General features: G+C 48.0%; 1 protein-coding gene across 1 annotated transcript; it reads left to right on the top strand.

Moving 5' to 3' along the window:
- Positions 1-964: 964 nt before the first annotated feature.
- On the top strand, positions 965-20,117 carry TAS1R2 (taste 1 receptor member 2). The gene is given in 8 exon segments (XM_067729994.1): positions 965-1,042; positions 1,566-1,961; positions 4,692-5,195; positions 5,198-5,473; positions 6,964-6,985; positions 17,914-18,093; positions 18,637-19,248; positions 19,251-20,117. Coding segments are annotated over 8 exon segments (2,406 nt in total). The 3' UTR covers positions 19,589-20,117.
- Positions 20,118-20,704: the final 587 nt, after the last annotated feature.

Raw genomic sequence — 20,704 nt, 5'->3', positions numbered from 1 at the left:
GCCTCTTCACCCTCCATGCCAACATGAAGGGCACTGTCCACCTCAACTACCTGCAGGTGCCCAAGTGCAATGAGTGAGTCTCCAGTGTGAGGCTGGAAGTGATGGTGGGGGCGGGGTGGGAGCCGAGGCTGGTCCTGTGGCCCTGGGGAGGCCAAGCCAAGACCAACGGGTCAGAATGCGTCTCCTCGTTCATTGCCAAACCCCCATCCTGGATGCACCCCACTGGCTCTCAGGGAGGCCCGGCACAGTCCGCGTTATTAAAATCTATGGCGACTATATCCTGAAATTTTGAAACCTGGTGTCTCAATGTCACGTCTCTTACTAAACAGTTATGGGATGTTTGAGCCTAGAGGGGTCTTAGAGACCATCAAAATCAACCCCCTTCCCTCTGGCAGCAGCGGGACTCCCAATGAGTCCGTGCCAAGGCCCGGCTGTTATACCTTTGGGAGGCAGGTTCTCAGACTGGAAGGAAGGTTTGTATTTCCCCAGGGCTGTGGTTGGGTGGGCAGGGGTGTTTCCAGGACTGGGGGGGCTTTCCTCTGCACTCCATCCCCTGTGAACCCACTGGGGTGGCAGCATCATTCAGAGATTGAGTGGGCCACCTTCAGGCAGGCATGAAGGCTGGGATACTGGAGCCAGCCTGGGATTATAAAATAGTGATCTTGTGCAGAGAGGGCGAGGCATTCTGAGAAAGAGAGAAGGGAAGGAAGGAGAGTGCAAAGATGATTAAAGCCTGACTATAAGAAATGAACCATTTATAAGACGTTGGGGAAGATTATATGCTGGCTTGAGAATGGTAAGGGTGATGGTACTAAGCATGATGTTGTATATTTTGATGCTTCTGATGATGGTGGAGAGTCTAGTGAAATGATGGTGGTGATAGAAGTGATGGTGATGTTGATAATGTTGGTAGTAGTAATACTGGTGATAAGGAAAATGGAGTACAGTAATGATGGTGGCGGCAATGGTGATGGTGATTGTGGTGGTGGTGGTGATAGTGAAGGTGGTGGTGGTGATGGTGACAGTGATGGTGGTGGTGATGGTGAGAGTGATGGTGGTGATTGTGATAGTGATGGTGGTGATGGTGGTGATTGTGATAGTGATGGTGGTGGTGGTGATGGTGAGAGTGATGGTGGTGATGGTGATGGTGACAGTGATAGTGATGGAGGTGATGGTGATGATGACGGTAGTGGTGGTGGTGATGATGGTAGTGGTATTGATAATGATGGTCACAGACATGGGGTGACTGTGATGGCAGTGGTGATGATACCCATAATAGGAATAGTAGGTGTTGATGGTCACAGTGACGATAGTGATGATGGAGGCTATGGTGGGTAATGGTGGTCACATTGGTGGACATTGATAGAGTGATGACGGAGGTCATAGGGACGGTAGTACTGGTGGCAGTGGTAGTGACTGATGGTGGCCACAGAGATCATAGCGTCAGAGGTGGTCATAGGGACGATGGTGATCTCAGAGCTGTGAGATGGTGAAAATGATGTAAAGATGCCAGAACCCTCTGGAGTGGTTCCTTCTTGGGTGATGCCTTGGCTTTCCTACTGCAGGCAGGAGGGACAGGCTGGCTCTCCCCTCCACTCCCCTCCCCTCCCCTCCTCACTCTGGACCCGTTGCCCACTCCACCCTACTGCGGCCTCTCCAGGTACGAGATGAAGGTGCTGGGCTACAACCTCATGCAGGCCATGCGCTTTGTGGCAGAGGAAATCAACAATGACAGCAGCCTGCTGCCCAGTGTGCTGCTGGGCTACGAGATGGTGGACACCTGCTACATGTCCAACAACATCCATCCTGTGCTCTACTTCCTGTCACAGGATGACTATTTCCTGCCCATCCAGGAAGACTACAGCCACTACATACCCCGCGTGGTGGCCATCGCCGGCCCTGACACATCCGAGTGCCCTGTGACCGTGGCCCACTTCCTCTCCCTCTTTCTCCTTCCACAGGTGAGGCCCCTGGGCCCTGGGAGAAGGGGCTGGGAAGGAGGGTAGCCGAGCGCTTTTCCTGAGGGCTCACCACCCCCACCCATCCCGGGGGTGTGGGATCGGGGAGCAGAAGCAAGGTCAGGACATCCACCCCAGCCCTGGCAAGGTAGCCAGCCTATTGGTTAAGAGCTCAGGCTTTGGAGGCAGAAAGACCTCGGTGTGCATCTTGCCTCTGAGTCTTGGCCAGTGTGAGGCCTTGAGCCAACCTCTTAACTTTCCCAAGCCTCAGTTTCCCCATCTCTAAAGTGGGATGATAAGAGTCCTATCCTTGGACTGTCTGAAGATTAAAGCGTTCAATTTAGAATTTCTGGTGCACAATAGGTAGTCAATAATGTTACTGTTGTTACGTGAAGCATCTTGCGCGAGGATAAAAACTCAGAAAGCGCTCAATATTATCCTATATAATTGCCTAGCACAGAATCTGCGTCACAGCAGGTCCTCAGAAAAGTGCTATAGAATTACTACTGCTATTCTAACTATTTTCACCATCATGAACAAAAAGGCGTGGTCCAGAACTGGCATAAAATATCTGCTCATTAAAGAGCAGCTAGCACAAGACTTGGCCCGCAGTGGGTAGTTACAAATACTGTAATTTTTTTTTTTTTTTTTTTTTTTTGCGGTACACGGGCCTCTCACTGTTGTGGCCTCTCCCGTTGCGGAGCACAGGCTCCGGATGCGCAGGCTCAGCGGCCATGGCTCACGGGCCCAGCCGCTCCGCGGCATGTGGGATCTTCCCGGACCGGGGCACGAACCCGTGTCCCCTGCATCGGCAGGCGGACTCTCAACCACTGCGCCACCAGGGAAGCCCCAAATACTGTAATTTTTGCTGTTGTTTTTATTATATCAAGCACCAAGGATAGGTGCTCAATCAGTGTTAATATTCTTATGTGAAGAATCTAGTCCGGGACTGAAGTAATTCTTTCATTCATTTAACAAATATTTATGGAGCACCGACTGTGCCAGGTCTTGCTGTAGGTATTGGGGATGCAGCTGGGAAAATGCACAGAAATTTGCCCTCATAGAGTTTATCTTCCAGTGGGGAGAGACAGACGATCGATGTAAATAAGTATGTGATATAGGATGATAGGAAGTGAGAAGTGAAATGGATAAAAGGAAAAGTCAAGGTTAAGGGAGGTGGGGCACGTCGGCGGGCAGGCGGAGGGGTACAGGGAGATTGGATGGAGGCTTGAAGGGGGTGAAGGAGGAAGAACAGCCTCCACGACAAGGGGTCAGCAGATGCAGAGGCTGGGAGGTGCCTGGTGTGTCCATGGAACTGGGTGAGCAGAGCTGGGACTAGTGGGAGAGAAGGAGAGGAAATCAGGGCGGTAAGTGCTGGGGTCAATGATGGAGCCCATTGGGGACCACTGACGGACTCTGGCTTTTCCTGAGTGGCATTAGGAACTGTTGGAGGGTCTTGAATATGTGACTGGTGTGTGTGTGAGGAGGGCCACCCTGGAGCCACGCTAATTGTAGATTGTAGAGGGGAGAGGGGAGAGGATATCGGGGTAACTCATAGCAGGAATGATGGTGGCTGGAGTAGGATGGTGTGGGGAGGTGTAGGCACTGAATGGACACACTTTGAAGGTAGATCCAATGGGATGTGCGGATGGCTTGAAGGTGGCATGTTTGAGAGAGACAAGCCAATGAGGACTCTACAGTTTGGGCCTGAGTAACTGGAAGGATGGATTCACCATCAGGGGAGATGGGGAGATTGTAAGTGAAGCAGGTTCAGGGGAGACAGGAGTTCAGTTCGGGCTACATTAAGTTTGAAATGTCAAGGAGGCAGTTGCAGGTATGAGTCTGAAATTCAGCAGACAGGTCCGGGGCAGGGCTATTGGGAGTTGTCAGCATGGATATGGTATTTAAAGCCAGGAGCCTGGATGAGCCTTCCCACCAAGGGAAGGGGAGCAGATGGAGAAGACACAAGGACTGAAGGCTGAGCCCTGGGGTCCTCCAAGGTCAAGAGGTCATAGAGAAGAGGAGAAGAAGCAGGCAGTGAAAGGGGAAGAAAACCGAGACTGCCATCCCAGGGGCTACGGAAGGAAATGTGACTAATCTGAGGAGGAGGATGGTGAGGAGGAAAGCTTTATGCTCAGGGGCACACAGCAGGCACTCAATAAATATTACTAGATCATGAGAATGATAATGACGGAAATCACCTAGCCTAGGGCCTGGCACACAATAGGTGGTCAACAGCGTTGCTAAAGGCTGAGGTGGGGCTGACGTCGATGAGAAGCATCTTGCCCAGGGCCTGGCATGTGGTGGGTGCCCACTAAAGGCTACCAGGCTGATGACCATCGTGAGATGGTGTACATCACTTAGCCCAGGGCATGGCACACAGTAGGTGCTTGGTAAGTGTTACTACAAGGGTAATCATGATGATGTTAACGTAAAGCACCTAGCCTAGGGCCAGGCACAGGATAGATTCTTGTGAAATGTTGTTTCAGTGATGACCATGGTGACGATGGAGTAAACCACCTAGTTCAGGGTCCAACACAGAGTAGGTCCTCATTCATTGTCATTACTGTGATGTCCATGATGATGGTGGAGTAAACCACTTAGCCCTGGGCGTGGCTGGCGCTATGTGCTCCTCAAATGCCATAAGGATGATGGCGGTGGGTGGAACCCCCCTGGGGGGGGGGGACCCTGTGAGGCCCTCGCTAATACCTGCTGGACCCTCCCCTCCGGCAGATCACCTACGGTACCATCAATGACCAGCTGCATTTCCCAGCGGTGCTGCGCACGGCGCCAGGTGTGCATCACCAAATGGAGGCCATGGTGCCGCTCATGCGGCACTTCCGCTGGAATTGGATCCTTGTGTTGACAAGCAGCGATGACTATGGCCGCGGCAGCAGCCAGCTGCTCAGCGAGTGCCTGGCCCACCGTGACATCTGCATCGCCTTCCGGGAGACGCTGCCGAGGCCGCAGCCCAACCGGACGATGACGCAGCAGGAGCGTGAGCGCCTGGAGGCCATCATGGGCAAGCTGCAGCAGAGCATGGCGCGTGTTGTGGCCGTGTCCTCGCCAGACCTGGCCCTGTTCAACTTCTTCCGCGAGGTTCTGCGCCAGAACTCCACGGGCGCAGTGTGGGTCGCCTCCGAACCCTGGGCCATCGAGCCGGTCCTGCACCACCTCACCCAGCTGCAGCGCACAGGCACCTTCCTGGGCTTCACCACCCTGGGCATCACCACCCAGAGCAGAGCGTGCCCATCCCGGGCTTCAGCGAGTTCCGCGTGCACCGCTCCCAGGTCAGCCGGCCCGCGCTCAACAGGAGCAGCCCGGGGGCCACCTGCAACCAGGAGTGTGACACCTGTATGGACACCTCTGAGCCCTTCAACACCATCCTCACGCTCTCTGGCGAACGCGTGGTCGACAGCGTGTACTCCGCCGTCTACGCCGTGGCTCACGCGCTGCAGAGCCTCCTGGGCTGCAACCAGGCCGGCTGCCACAAGGAGGTGGTCTACCCTTGGCAGGTGAGGTCTGGCCTGTGGAAAGCCGGGGCCCCACGGAGCAGGTGCAGAGTCCGTGGTTGCCATGGAGACCGCAGAGCTGCCCACTGCTCTGCTCTATCCTCCCCTTCCCTTGGTGGGTTCTGGGCAAACGGGTGGGAGAGGCCATGGACCACGCCCTGCCTCCAGACACACAGGAGTCCTTCGTGGTGACAAAACAAAATTCCTTTAAAAAAACAAATTAACTTAATCATCACCACCCATGATGGTCTGTCCTTGGAGATTTGGGTGAAATTCCCTAGAATGAAGCCCCGCAGGCTGGAGCCCCAGTTCTCCCCGCAGCCTCTCCAGGGTGGAGGCCCTGGGGATGAGCTCGTGTATTCCCGTCAGCTCTCAGGTTCATGGTCCCAGTTCGGCATCACCTAGATTCGGGCCTGGAACTTAAAGCTGTGTTTTCCTGGTTTAGGCACAGGCGCACACACACCCTACCTCGGGCCTGCGGAAGGTGTAGAAGGTTTTACTGAGGATCCAGAGGAGAAGAGGAGATACACACCAGAGATGTGCGCTTTCTACTCAGCATTAGACATCTCTGCTTAAACACTTCACTGACTTTCCCATAGTTTGGAACCAGCTGCCTACTCTATCGCTCAGCCACCCCGCATCCCCATCTTTATCCTCCCCTGATACCCGTCAGGCATCTCTGATACAGCCCATCTGTTAGGAGGCAGGTGGTGATGATCTGAGCAGAGCTTTGGAATCAGGCAGCCTGGGTTCAAGTCCCAGTTCTGCCACCACTAGCTGTGCCACTTTGGGCAAGTTATTTAATATCTCTGAGCCTCGGCTTTCTCATGTATTAAACAGAAGGAGTAATGTGTATGCTGCTGAGTTATTAGGAGGATTAATAATAATGTATGTACATTACCTGGTGCAGAGTAGAAGCTGAGTGTCTCCTCCTCTGTTTCTGACCCCAGTGTCTGGCCTTAGGAGAGAGGCTGGGGCTTGGGGGTAGAGCCACTGCTGGGGTTGGAGGTGGGGTAGGTGAGGAAGGGGAAGCAAGGCTCAGACCCAGAAGGGGAGCCCGGAGAGACCCAGGCCCCTGCCAGTAATAGGCCCTGCCCTGCCTACTCAGGAGAATTACAGGGAAATGCTTTCTGGCCCCATGTATTGGACCCCTGGAATCCAGGTTCCTCAGCCCAGCTTGGCCAGCAGATGGTTTATCCCAGGATATGATCTGGGGGAACAGGAGGCTGGGGAGTATTTAACAGGGAAAGAGTCAGTATAAGGGGATGTTCTCAAGCTGGGTGCTGCTGGGAGCCACGGGATCTCAGTCTTACCTGGACCTTCTCAGAAGTCACTTTAGAGCAGTCCCCGAGGGTGGGAAGAGGATGGCACTGATCCATTGGCTCCGTATCTCCCAGTGGTCAAGGGTTGTGCCGGGGGTATGAATTCCCTGGCGTTTCCAGGTTGCGCTCGTGTGATACCCAGCAGCTCCCTGCGGGCGTCTCACCCTGCAGCCCCTGGGCAGAGAGCGGCCAGGTTGGTCTCTGCACGAGGGGAGTCGAGTGAACCCAGCCACGGGCCCTGCTGCTGCCCTGGGCCCCGGGTGGACCTGATTCAACCTCTCTTTCTGCCACCGTCCATTCTGGATTCCTTCACCCTCAGCCATGGGCTGCTCTAGGTCATTGGCATGTGGGGTGATCCAGACATTCATCCCCAAGGTGTCAGAGGCTGTGTCACCTTGTCCGGGCTGGCTCGTGGTCCGGTGGCTGTCTAGTAGCAGTCATCACTGGGCTAGAAACACCAAGTGCCACCTTGGGGAATCGCCTGGATCCCAGTCCTACGCCTTCCTACCCCTAGCGGCACTCCTAGCCCCTGCTGCTAATCCAGGTCATTTACCTCTCCTTTCTTGGCTTTCTCGTTTGCTGGCATGAGACCCCCTAAATGACCAGGTGGTAACCATAGAGCCCTATTGTGTCTGCTGGTGGGAGTATTCCCCCTTTGGAGACCATGCTTTATTCTAGCAGAATCTAAGGTTCTGGAGATGAGAAGCCCTGATTCTACAATGGACCTCTGCAAAGAATGATGAGTGTGGCCAATCCTTTTTCCACCCTGTGGTTGCTGGACCCACGTCTTCTAGAGTGATCGAGTTCCTTGTGGAGTCTGTCATGACAGACAGTAGCAGAGTACACAACTCTGCAACAAGGTAGTGAATGTGATTTGAGGTCTTTCTTTTTAAATGTGGGCATTGACAGCTAGACACTTCCCTCTAAATACTGCTTTCATTGTATTTCATAAGTTTTGTTACTCGAAAAAATTATCTTTAACTATGGTAAAAAAAACCCATAAATGTTACCATCTTAAAAGATTTTTCCCAATGTTTTAATTGTGGTAAAATACACATAACATAAACTTTACCGTCTTAACCATTTTTAAGTTGACCGTTGAGTAACATTAAGTACATTTATACTGTTGTACAGCCATCACTGCCATTCATCTCTAGAATACTTTCATCTGGCAACATTGAAACTCTGTGCCCATTAAACAGTAACTCCTCCTTCATTCCTCTCCTCCAGCCCCTAGAAAGCACCATTCTACTTTCTATCTCTGAATTTGACCACAATAGATACTTCATATAAGTGGAATCATACAGTATTTGTCTTTTTTATTACTGGTTTATTTCACTTAGCATAAGGTCCTCAACGTTCATCCAAAGTTCAAAGTTCATCCAAAGTTGTAACATGCATCATAATTTCCTTCCTTTTTAAGGCTGAATAATATTCCATTTTATGGATATATAATATTTTGCTCATTCATAAATGGACACTTGGGTTGCTTCCATATTTTAGCTATTGTGAAATTAATACTGTTAGGAATAGGAGTATACAAATATCTCTTCAAGACTGCTTTCATTTCTTTTGAGTATATACCCAGAAACGTAATTGCTGGATCATAGGTTAATTCTATTGTTAATTTTTTGTGGGACTACCATGTTCTCCACAGTGGCTGTACCATTTTACATTTCCAGCAGTGCACAAAAGCTCACTGTTCCAATTCCTCTACATCCTCACCAACACTTGTTATTTTCTGTCTTTTTGATAGCAGCCATCTTAATGGGTGTGAAGTGGTCTCTCATTGTGGTTTAGATTCTTACTTTCCTAATGATTACTGATATTGGGTATCTTCTCATGTGCTTATTATCCATTTGTATATCTTCTTTGAAGAAATGTTTGTTCAAGTCTATTTTTTTCTTTTTTTTTTTTTGCGGTACGTGGGCCTCTCACTGTTGCGCGCTTTCCCATTGCGGAGCACAGGCTCCGGACGCGCAGGCTCAGCGGCCATGGCCCACAGGCCCAGCCGCTCCGTGGCATGTGGGATCCTCCCGGACCGGGGCACGAACCCGTGTCCCCTGCATTGGCAGGTGGACTCTCAACCACTGCGCCACCAGGGAAGACCCTATTTTTTTCATTTTTGAATCAGGTTGGTTTTTTGGTTGTTGTTGAGTTTTAGGAGTTCTCTGTATTCTGCGTATTAATACCTTGTATATCTTATTTGCAAATATTTTCTCCCACTCTATAGGTTGTCTTTTTACTTGGTTGATAGTATCTTTTGATGCATAAATTTTAAATTTTTCATTAAGTCCAATTTGATCACTTTTTTTCTTTTGTTGCCTGTGCCTTTGGTGTCATCTCCAAGAAACCATTGCCAAAGTCAGTGTCGTGAAACTTTTGCCCTGTGTTTTCTTCTAAGAGTTTTTATAGTTTTAGATCTTCCATTTAGGTCATGGATCTGTTTTCAGTTAATTTTTATATATGGTGTTAAGTACAGGCCACTTCATTCTCTTGCCTCTGGGTATCCAGTTTTCCCAGCATCATTGGCTTAAAAAACTATCTTTTCGCCATTGAATAGCCTAGAAACCTTTGTCAAAATCATTTGACCAGGGCTTCCCTGGTGGCGCAGTGGTTGAGAGTCCGCCTGCTGATGCAGGGGACATGGGTTCATGCCCCGGTCCAGGAAGATCCCACATGCCGCGGAGCAGCTAGGCCCTTGAGCCATGGCTGCTGAGCCTACGCGTCTGGAGCCTGTGCTCCGCAACGGGAGAGGCCACAACAGTGAGAGGCCTGCGTAGCGCAAAAAAAAAAAAAAAAAAAAAATCATTTGACCATATATGTGAGGTTTTATTTTTGGACTTTATTTTATTCCATTTGTCTGTGTGTCTCTTTAGTCTGGTACCACACTGTTTGATTACTGTCACTTTGTAGAAAGTTTTGAAATCAGGAAATGTGATTCCTCCAGCTTTGCTCTTTTTCAAGATTGTTTTGGCTATTCAGGGTCCCTTGAGATTCCATATGAATTTCAGTTTTTGTATTTCTGCAAAAAAACCTCATTGGAATTTTGATAAGAACTACATTAAATCTGTAGATTGCTTTGGGTAGTATTGACATCATAACAATATTAAGTCTGCCAATCCGTAAACATGGGATGTCTTTCCATTTATTTATGTCTTCTTTAATTTCTTTTAGAAATGTTTTGTAGTGTTCATTGTACAAGTCTTTCCCTCCTTGGTTAATTCCTAAGTATTTTATTCTTTTTGATGCTATTGTAAATAGAATTATTTTCATAATTTCCTTTTTGAATTATTCATTGTTAGTGTGTAGAAAACAACTGATTTCTGTGTGTTGACTTTGTGTCTTGATACTTTGCAGAGTTCACTTATTGGTCCTAACAATTTTTTTGCAGAATCTTTAGGATATTTTACATATAAGATATCATCTGTGAGCAGGTAATTTTATTAATTACTTTCCAATTTAGATGACTTTTTTTTTCTTGCCTAATTGCTCTGGCTAGGACCTCCAGTACTGTGTTAATAGAAGGGGTGAAACTGCACATCTTTGCGTTGTTCCTGATTTTAGAGGAAGAGCTTTCAGTCCTTCTCCATTGAATATGATATTCACTGTTGGCTTTTCCCATAGAGCTTTTATTATGTTGAGGTAGTTTTCCTCTACTTCTTGTTTGTTGAGTGTTTTTCTATCATGAAAGAGTCAAATACTTTTCCTTCATCAATTGAGATGATCATGTGTTTTATTAAATTTATTTATTTTTGATTGAAATATACTTGATGTACAATATTATATAAGTTACAGGGGCACAATATAGTGATTCACAATTTTTAAAGATTATACTCCATTTATAGTTATTATAAAATATTGGCTATATTCCCTATGTTGTACAATGTTTCCTTGTAGCTTATTTTATACATAGTAGTTTGTACCTCTTAATCCCCTACCCCTATATTGACCCTCTTCTCTTCCCCTTTTCCCATTGGTAACCACTAGTTTGTTCTCTATATCTGTGAGTCTGTTTCTTTTTTGTTATATTCACTAGCTTGTTGTATTCTTTAGATTTCACATATAAGTGATACTATACAGTATTTGTCTTTGTCTGACTTATTTCACTAGCATAATACCATCCAAGTCCATCAATGTTTTTGCAAACGGCAAAATTTCATTCTTTCTTATGACTGAGGAACATGTGTTTTTTCTCCCTTCATTTTGTTAATGTGGTGTATTACATTGATTGATTTTCATATGTTGAACTATCTTTGTATTACAGGAATAAGTCCCATGTGATCATGGTGTATAATCCTTTTAGTATGCTGCTGAATTCAGTCTGCTAGTATTTTGTTGAGAATTTTTGCATCGATATTCATAAGGGATATTGGTTTGTAGTTTTCTTTTCTTGACGTCTTTTTGCCTGGCTTTGTTATCAGATTGATGCTGGCCTCATAGAATGAGTTAAGGAGAGTTCCTTCCTCTTTAGTTTTTGGTAGAATTCACCAGTGAAGCCATCAGACCCAGGACTTTTCTTTGTGGGGAGATATTTTGATTACTGATTCAATCTCCTCATTAGTTATAGGTCTATTCAGATTTTCTATTTCTTCATGATTTAGTATTAGTAGATTTTGTGTTTCTAGGAATTTGTTTCATCTAGTTTATCCAATTTGTTGGTGTATAATTGCTTATAGTACTCTCTTATAATTGTTTTTATTTCTGTAGAATCAGTGGGAATGTGCTCACTTTCATTTCTGATTTTAGTAATTTGAATCCTCTCTTTTTTTCTTAGCCATTTTAGCTAGAGGTTTGTCAATTTTGCTGATCTTTTCAAAGAACCAACTTTTGGCTTAATCGATTTTCTCTAATATTTTTCTATTTTTTAATTTGTTTCACTCTGCTTTAATCTTTATTATTTCCTTCCTTCTGCTAGTTTCAGGTTTAGTTTGATCTTCTTTTTCTAGTTCCTTAAGCTGTAAAGTTAGGTTGTTGATTTGAGATCTTTCTTGTTTTCCAATGTAAGTGTTTATAGCTTTAAATTCCCCCCTTAGCACTGCTTTGCTGTATCCCATGTTTTGGTTCATTGTGTTTTCATTTTCATTCACCTTTAAGTATTTTCTAATCCCATTTGTGAGTTCTTTGATTCGTTGGTTGTGTAAGAGCATTGTTTAATTTTCACAAATTTTCCAGTTTTCATTCTGTTCTTGATTTTTAACTTCATCCTATTGTGGTCAGAGAAGATACTTTGTGTGATATCTATCTTTTTTAAATTTATTTTTATTTATTATTTTATTTATTTATTTTTGCGGTATGCGGGCCTCTCACTGTTGTGGCCCCCCCTGCTGCGGAGCACAGGCTCCGGACGCACAGGCTCAGCGGCCATGGCCCACGGGCCCAGCCGCTCCACAGCATGCGGGACCCCCCCCGGACTGGGGCATGAACCCGCGTCCCTTACATTGGCAGCTGGACTCTCAACCACTGCGCCACCAGGGAAGCCTGATATCTATCTTTTAAAATTTATTCATACTTAATTCATGGTTTAACATAAGGTCTGTCCTTGTCTGGAAAATGTCCCAGGTGCACTTGAGAAGATGTATATTCTGTTGTTGTTGGGTAGAATGTCCTATGTATATCTGTTAAATCCAGTTGGTTTATTGTGTTGTTCAAGTTCTCTATTTCCTTACTTATTTTCTGTCTGGTTGTTCTATCCATTATTGAGAGTGAGGTATGGAAGTCTTCAATTATTACTGGGGAATATTATGTGTTGAATTGTCTTTTCTCCCTTTAATTCTGATGGTCTTTGCTCCATGTATTTTGTGGCTCTCTAGTTAGGTGCATATCTGTTTATAATTATTATATCTTCTTGATCTTTTTTTTTTTTAATTTATTTATTTTTGGCTGCATTGGGTCTTCATTGCTGCACACGGACTTTTCTCTAGTTGCAGCGAGCAGGGGCCACTCTTCCCCACGGTGCACGGGCTTACTGCTGTGGCTTCTCTTGTGTAGAATGGGCTCCAGGCACACGGGCTTCAGTAGTTGTGGCTCGCGGGCTCCAGAGCACAAGCTCAGTAGTTGTGGCTCACGGACTCAGTTGCTCTGCGGCATGTGGGATCTTCCCGGACCAGGTCTCGAACCCCTGTTTCCTGCATTGGCAGGCGGATTCTCAACCACTGCGCCACCAGGGAAGCCCTCTTCTTCTTGATCTTTTGACCCTTTTATTGTCATAAAGGTCCTTCTTTTTCCCTAGTAAACGTTTTTGTTGGTATTCCGCCTGCCCCACCGGCTTCCTTTGAGACTTTATCTTTTTTTTTTTTTTTTTTTACATTTTGAATATTGTATACCTAAGAGTAGTTTTTTAAAAGTATTTATCCCACTTGGTGTTCTCTGAACTTTCTGGATCTGTGATTTGGCATCTGTCATTAATAATTATAAAATTCTCAGCCTATATTCCTTCAAATATTTCTTCTGTTCCTTTCTTTCTTCTCCTTTGAGTATTCTCATTATATGTATGTTACATATTTTGCAATTGTTCTATAGCTCTTAGATATTCTGTTCTCTTTTTTTCACTTTTTTTTTTCGCTTTGCTTTTCGCTTTGGGATGTTTCTATAGATATATCTTCAAGCTCACTGGCTTTTTCCTCAGCTATGTCCAGTCTACTGATGAGCCCATCAAAGACATTCTTTATTTCTGTTACCATAGGTTTTTTCAAAATGTGTTGCATTTCCTTTTGGTTCTTTCTTTCAGTTTCCAGTTCTCTGCTTACATTACCCATCTTTTCTTGAATGTTGTTCACTTTTTCAGTTACAGCTCTTAGCATATTAATCATAGTTATTTTAAACTTCCTGTCTGATAATTGGAAAATCTCTACCATATATGAGTCTCATTCTGATGCTTGTTTTGTCTCTTCAGACTTTTTTTTTTTGTCTTTTAACATGCCTTGTAATTTTTTGTTGAGAGCCAGACATGATGTGTTTGTTAAAGGAACTGAGGTAAATAAATTTTAGCATGAGGTTTTATGTTTATTTGGGTAGGAGTGAGGCTATGTTTACTCTTTGCCATAGCTGTGGTGTCAGAGGCTAAAATTTCCTCTAATGTCTCCCTCTTTGGGTCTTCCCTGCTGGCTTTGGGTTTCCCTAGAGACTCCTTCTTAAACAGAATTTGAGCCTTGCAGTTCTTTTGGTTGTAATCCCCTGTTATTATATAGGAGCCTGAATGATGTGGTGGTAAGATGTGGGAGGAGGGGAAGAATTCTGGAATCATCTGTGACCAGGTTTTATTATTTTGGTAAGCCTGTGCCTTGGGCTGTGCCCTTCACAAGTGCCTCTCAGCTCTCCCTACCTTCGGTGAGACAGGAAGGCCAGAGGGGGGCTGCAGTTGGGTACTTCCTTTCCCCTATGTCAATTCAGCTGTGGTAAAATAGTTTCCCTTGAGGGCAGGCCTTTGTTAAGGAGAACAGAATGCTCTGGGTGTATTTCAGAATGGTTGCTTTTTCCTCTCCCCTTGCTGCAGAGCAGTCTTTACCCTGAGAAGCTGGTGGGGCTCCTGAGGTTAAGGATGCACCCCTAGAGCCCTCTCTCAAGCTAGTCTGAGCTCAGTCCCAGCAACTGGTCATTTGCTCTCTAGCTGCTCCTACCAGTTGCTGCCTCAGCAGCATCTCCTGCTCCTGCTAAGCTGTGACTCTTTGTGTGCACCTGTCTCCCCAGTTTTGGGATCTGTAGTTTGCCGCATGACCCCAATTCTCTGATGGACCTAAGAAGGGTTGTTGATTTTTAGCTTGTTCAGCCTTTTCCTTGTTGTGAGGATGGAGGTGATGACTTCTAAGCTCCTTACATGCCAGACCAGAAACCAGAAGTTCCCCATTCTCTCCTGAATCTACACCAGCAAGGCTTTCCACCATATCACTCTTCTGAAACTGCTTTTGTGAAGGTCACTGATGTCTAGATATTGCCAATCCAACCATCATCATTGTAGTCAACCTGTGAACAGATGTGACACAGCTGATTACTTCCTCTCTTTGGAAACAATATCTTTACTCGAATTCTGGGCCAGTCTCTCTCTTGGTTCCCCTACAGCTATGACTACTCCTTCTAGGTCTCCTTTCCTGGTCCCTCCTTATCCCCTTGACCTTTAAACCCTGGAGGGTACAAGAGGTCAGCCAATGGACTTATTCTCTTCTCTGTCTACAGGGCTGGAAATATGATCCATAGGTTTATAACTTCCAATTTTATATCTTCAGACTTCAATTTTATATCTTCCAATTTTATATCTTCAAATTTATATCTTCAGACTTCAATTTTATATCTTCCAATTTTATATCTTCAGAGGGGACTTCTCCCCTCAACTTTAAGTCAAATATTCACCTGCTTATGCAAAGTTGCTCCCCCACGGTCTTCCCATTCCAGTAAAAGGCAACACCATCTTTCTCTTGTTTGACCAAAAGCATTGAGTCATCCTTGACTCCTTTCTTTCTCATCCAACCCAGCAGTAAATCTTGTCCAGCCTACTTTCAAAACACATCCAGAATCTGACCACTTCCCACCTCTTCCACGGCTCTCTCTTTAGTCAGAACCGCCACCATTTCTCAGCTGGGCTATTACAATAACACCCTACCTGGTCTCCTGTAGTGCCATTACCCATCATGATCTATATTCAGACAGGGCAATCCTGTTAAAATGAAGGTCAGATCCTGTCACTCCTCTGCTTGGGATCCTCCAGTAGCTTCTCATTTCATTCAGAGTAAAAGCCAAAGTATTTTGACTCCAACTCTTTTTTTTTTGTGGTACATGGGCCTTTCACTGTTGTGGCCTCTCCTGTTGCGGAGCACAGGCTCCGGACGCGCAGGCTTAGCGGCTGTGGCTCACAGCCCCAGCCGCCCCGTGGCATGTGGGATCTTCCAGGACCGGGGCACGAACCCGTGTCCCCCGCATCGGCAGGCGGACTCTCAACCACTGAGCCACCAGGGAAGCCCGACTCCAACTCTTTGAACAGATCCACTGTTCTTCCTCTTGCTCATTCTGCTAGAGCCACGCTGGCCTTGCTGCTCCTCAACTAAGCCAAGTCTCCCAACCGCAGGACCTTTGCACATGCTGTCCCTGCTGCCTAAACAGATATCTTCATGACCTGCTCCCTCCCAGCCTTTACATCTTTACTCCAATGTCACCTGCTGGATGAGGCCTTCCTTCCCCTCTCACCCAATGTGAAAGTGAAATCAGCTCCTCCATCATTTTCCATATCCCTTGCATGGCTTTATTTTCCTTCACAATATTTATCACCATCTGTTGTATCACAGATTTATATGTGTGTTGTCTCTCTTCCCCATGAAAATATTCATTTCATAAGAACAGAGACTTTGTCTCATTTGGTTCACAGCTATATTTCCAGTGCCTGGCATTGGTATGTACTCAATACCTTTTTGAATGAATGAATGTGTGAATATCAGGTTGAGACTCCATGGGTAAGAGGTAGGATTAATTTGGTTACTTAGGGGCTCAGAGTTAGTGTAGAGATGAATTTGGAGGAGGGGGAGAATACATGGCAAGGGAGTGGTGGGGTGTAAGTCTGGATAAGGTGTGTGCGTGTGTGTGTGTGTGTGCGTGTGTGTGTTGGTGGGCATAGGCCTGCACATGTGTGTGGTCCCACAGGAGGCAGAAAAGACCACAGAGGGAAGGCTGGCAGGGGATCAGACTTAACTTGGCTGGTGGAGAGGCTCTTCCATGAGGTTTCAGGGAGTGAACAAGACATCCAGAAACATCACCTGATGCATGTGCAAGAGAGACTAGAGGGGCGGAACGGGAAAGCAGGTGATCTCTGAGAGGCCAGAAGAGAAGGGCTCTGAGGTCGAGTGGTCCTACCGTGGCTCCTCTTGTCTGGCCCTTGGTCCTTTATCTGTGTACTCTTGCAACACCCTCCTCATTGGTTGTCAGAATGATTTCTATACAACCCGAATCTAATCAGGCCACTCCCCACTCAAGAGCCATGGCTGCTTCCCACCACCCCTACATTTTTAGTGTCATAGTTCAGTCTTCCACTCTCTCCCACCCTCTCTCCATGCAGCCTGATTTCAGCCAGGCTCGGACACACCCTCTTCCCAAAAATGCCATCCCCAACCTCTCCTCCACCTCATTGCTCTTACTGTTTCCTCTACTTGTAATTCATTCATTCATTTAATAAACAATCATTGGAGGCCTCCTCTTTGCTGGGCATGCTTCTAGTTTCCAGAAATATAGCAGGGACTTCCCTGGTGACACAATAGTTAAGAATCTGCCTGCCAATGCAAGGGACATGGGTTCGATCCCTGGTCAGGGAAGATCCCACATGCTGTGGAACAACTACTACTACTACTACTATTACTACTACTACATGTGCCACAACTACTGAGCCTGCACTCTAGAGCCCGCGAGCCGCAACTACTGAGCCCACGTGCCACAACTACTGAAGCCCGCGTGCCGCAATTACTGAAGCCCGCACGCTTAGAGCCCATGCTCCGCAACAAGAGAAGCCACTGCAATGAGAAAGAAGCCTGTGCACGCAATGAAGAGTAGCCCCTGCTTACCACAACTAGAGAAAGCCCGCATGCAGCAACGAAGACCCAATGCAGCCAAAAATAAATTTATTTTTAAAAAAAGAAATATAGCAGTAAAAGCAATAGACATGGCCACTGCCTACCTGCTCTTGCTCATCTGAAAACCCCTGCCCCTCCATAAAAGATGTGTTAATTAGGACTCTTGGTGGTAAGCGACAGAAAGCAATATAAGCAAAAAGTTAGTTTATTGCCTCACATCATTGAAAATTCCAGGAGTTGACCTGAAGGGGAAGCTTCAGGCAAGGCTGGATCCAGGGTCTCACTCTCTCCATCTCCCAGATCCTTCCTCAGGCATGTTCTCCCCCTGGAAACCAGCGGGCTGCTAGCAGCTCCAGAGTTATATCCTATTCACTCAGCAGCCTCAGAAAGTCTCCGTCTCAACAGCTGGGTGCTGTTACCAGAAGAAGGTGGATTAGGTCTTTGCTGGGTGAAACTAAGAAGGTGCCTACAGAGGTCCAGTTCTAATGGCAATCCCAGCACCCCTCCCCCTCCCCGACAGAAGCCAGTTCCCCTCCCCTGAGCATTCTGCTGCGGATGAGTTAGAGAGGGTAAGGGAGCCCCCAGAGAGTGGGAAAGAGGACTCAGGGTCTTTTGCTCTCCTCCCTCCAGATCGCTGTGTCTATGTGTTCCAAGGACTGCCATCCTGGGCAAAAGAAGAAGCCAGCTGGCATCCACCCCTGCTGCTTCGAGTGTATTGACTGCCTCTCTGGCACCTTCCTCAACCGAGCTGCAGGTGTGATTCATGGGCCCACATGCTTGCCTTGCCACTGCCCTGCCCTGGGAGGGGGGTGGTCTCCAGGGCCCTTCACCTTCGGCAGGTATGATTCATGGGCCCACATGCTTGCCTTGCCACTGCCCTGCCCTGGGAGGGGTGTGGTCTCCAGGGCCCTTCACCTTCGGCAGGGTCTCTGGGGTCTCCCCCATGGTACGTAAGTGTCCAAAGGCCAAGAATTATGTCTTTCCCACCAGAGGGTGAGGTCTTGGGAGGAAGGAATTATAGTTATTAGACTCTGAGTCAAGGAGTCCTTGGTTCAAATCCTGCCTCTATAACTTCCTGGCTTTGTGACTTTACCTGGCTGAGCCTCAGTTTCCTCATCTGTGAAATGGGGTTGCTGTGAGGAGTTGATGAGTCGGGGGGTGTAAGGGACTCAGTGAGCATTGGTCGCTCTTAGCTGTCTCTCTTTCTCCTGCCGTGGCCTGGCCCAATGCAGGCCCAGTGGATGTAGATGCTGAGAAGGCAGGTTCGGCTGATGGGAGTTGCTGTGGGCTCTTGCAGGTGAATTCGACTGCCAGCCCTGCCCAAGTTACGAGTGGTCCCGCAGGAAAGACACCTCCTGCTTCAAGCGGCAGCTGGCCTTCCTTGAATGGCATGAGGCACCCACCACCACTGTGGTCGTGCTGGCTGCCCTGGGCTTCCTCGGCACCCTGGCCATCTCGATAATCTTCTGGAGGCAGTTTCAGACGCCCATGGTTCGCTCGGCTGGGGGGCCCGTGTGCTTCCTGATGCTGACGCCGCAGCTGATGGCATACATGGTGGTCCCCACGTATGCAGGGCCGCCCATGGTCTCCACGTGCCTCTGCCTCCAGGCCTTCCTCACGCTCTGCTTCACCGTCTGCGTCTCCTGCGTCACCGTGCGCTCTTTCCACATCATCTGCATCTTCAAGATGGCCAGACGCCTCCCACGGGCCTACAGCTTCTGGGTCCGCTACCATGGGCTCTGTGTCTTCGTGGCATTCATCACGGTGCTCAAGACAGTCATCGTGGGGAGCAGCATACTGGCCGTGACCACCAACCCCACTGCCCGCACTGACCCCGATGACCCCAAGGTCACGACCCTGTCCTGCAACCCCAGCTACCACCGGGGGCTGCTGATCAACACCAGCCTGGACTGCTCGTCTCCGTGCTGGGCTTTGGCTTCGCCCACATAGGCAAGGAGCTGCCCACCAACTACTACGAGGCCAAGTTCATAACCTGCATGACCTTCTACTTCACCTCCTCCGTCTTCCTCTGCACCTTCGTGTCTGTCTACGAGGGGGTGCTGGTCACCATCCTGGGCCTCTTGGACACTGTGCTCTACCTCCTGGGCATCACCCTGGGCTACTTCGGCCCCAAGTGCTACATGATCCTCTTCTACCTGGAGCGCAACACGCCAGCCTACCTCAACAGCATGATTCAGGGCTACACCATGGGGAGGGGATCCACTCCTATCATCTGCCCATTGGCATGAGGTCCCCAGCGTTGGGAGATGGAGGCCGGGGGCTTGCTTGTTCAACTCCAGATGTCTGCAAGGAAGCCACCCCCAACGATTACCACCATGTCCTGGTATCTGATTTGGCGTTCCTCCGAGGTTCTCTGCGTCCTGGCCATTTTTACCCACCTAGCGATGGATGCCTAGAAACATTTGCCCTTCGTTCCTTTCCCTCGAGCTGTTTAGCTTGCCAGGCAATGCCACCCCATTCTAGAAAAACAACCCAAGCTGACCTATTGGTCTCCAAGGACTGAGTCCAGTTTGGCAGCCTACAGCCGCCATCTGGTGGTCACTGTGGGTACCTGCAGGTTCACGGTGAAGGGACGCCTGCTGGAGGGCTGGGCTGGGGTTGGAGGATGTGAGCTCAAATAATGCTGCCCTGCCTCACTCACTAGCTGCCCGTGTGTCCGCGTCTCATCCCCGAGATTCCCCCAGAGCACGAATCCCCGGCTTCTCTGTTGTCTCTGAGTACGGCTGAGCCCATAAATGCTCGGGAATAAACCTCGCTTGGGTGAAACGAATGAGTTTCCTTCTTGTTTTCCGGAGGTCCCCTAAGAAGATGTGGAATCGGAGACCTCGGTTTCAATCCCAGCATTGCCACTTCTGAGCTGTGTACTTTGGGCCAATTATTTACCGCCCCTGAGCCTACACTTCCGCGTCCCTAAAATGGGAACATTGAAGGATCAGAGATAAGGGGTGCAAAGTGCGTATATTAAGTACTCAGTAAATGCCAACCGTTGCAAATCCACATGTCCCTGGAACCATCAGGGGCAAAATAAGACTGTGTTTCCTTTTTACACCCTGATGTCCGTGGTATATCTTCTAGTCCATGGTACTAGCCTCTGTTGGAAACTGGCCCCCACCCAGTAAATACTGGGTGTTGTTATGGGGTGCTCGAGCCTCTCACGTGCTCCAGAGCCACTGTGTACCATGGCACTGCCAAACCCGGGAGAGGCTGCTCTGCTGGGTGTGGCCTTGTGCATGTCAACCACCCCCGATGGTGGGCTCCAGCTGCAGAAGGGGCCCTGTCTTCCCTGTTCAGGGGTCAGACCTGGCCTCTGACAGCTCACCAGGGAGCCACAACTTCCATACTGA

Source organism: Pseudorca crassidens, chromosome 2 (assembly GCF_039906515.1).
Source record: "Pseudorca crassidens isolate mPseCra1 chromosome 2, mPseCra1.hap1, whole genome shotgun sequence".
NCBI classification, from domain to species: domain Eukaryota; kingdom Metazoa; phylum Chordata; class Mammalia; order Artiodactyla; family Delphinidae; genus Pseudorca; species Pseudorca crassidens.
Note: the sequence above shows the minus strand (reverse complement) of the source record. Positions and strands in the feature narration are given on the sequence as shown.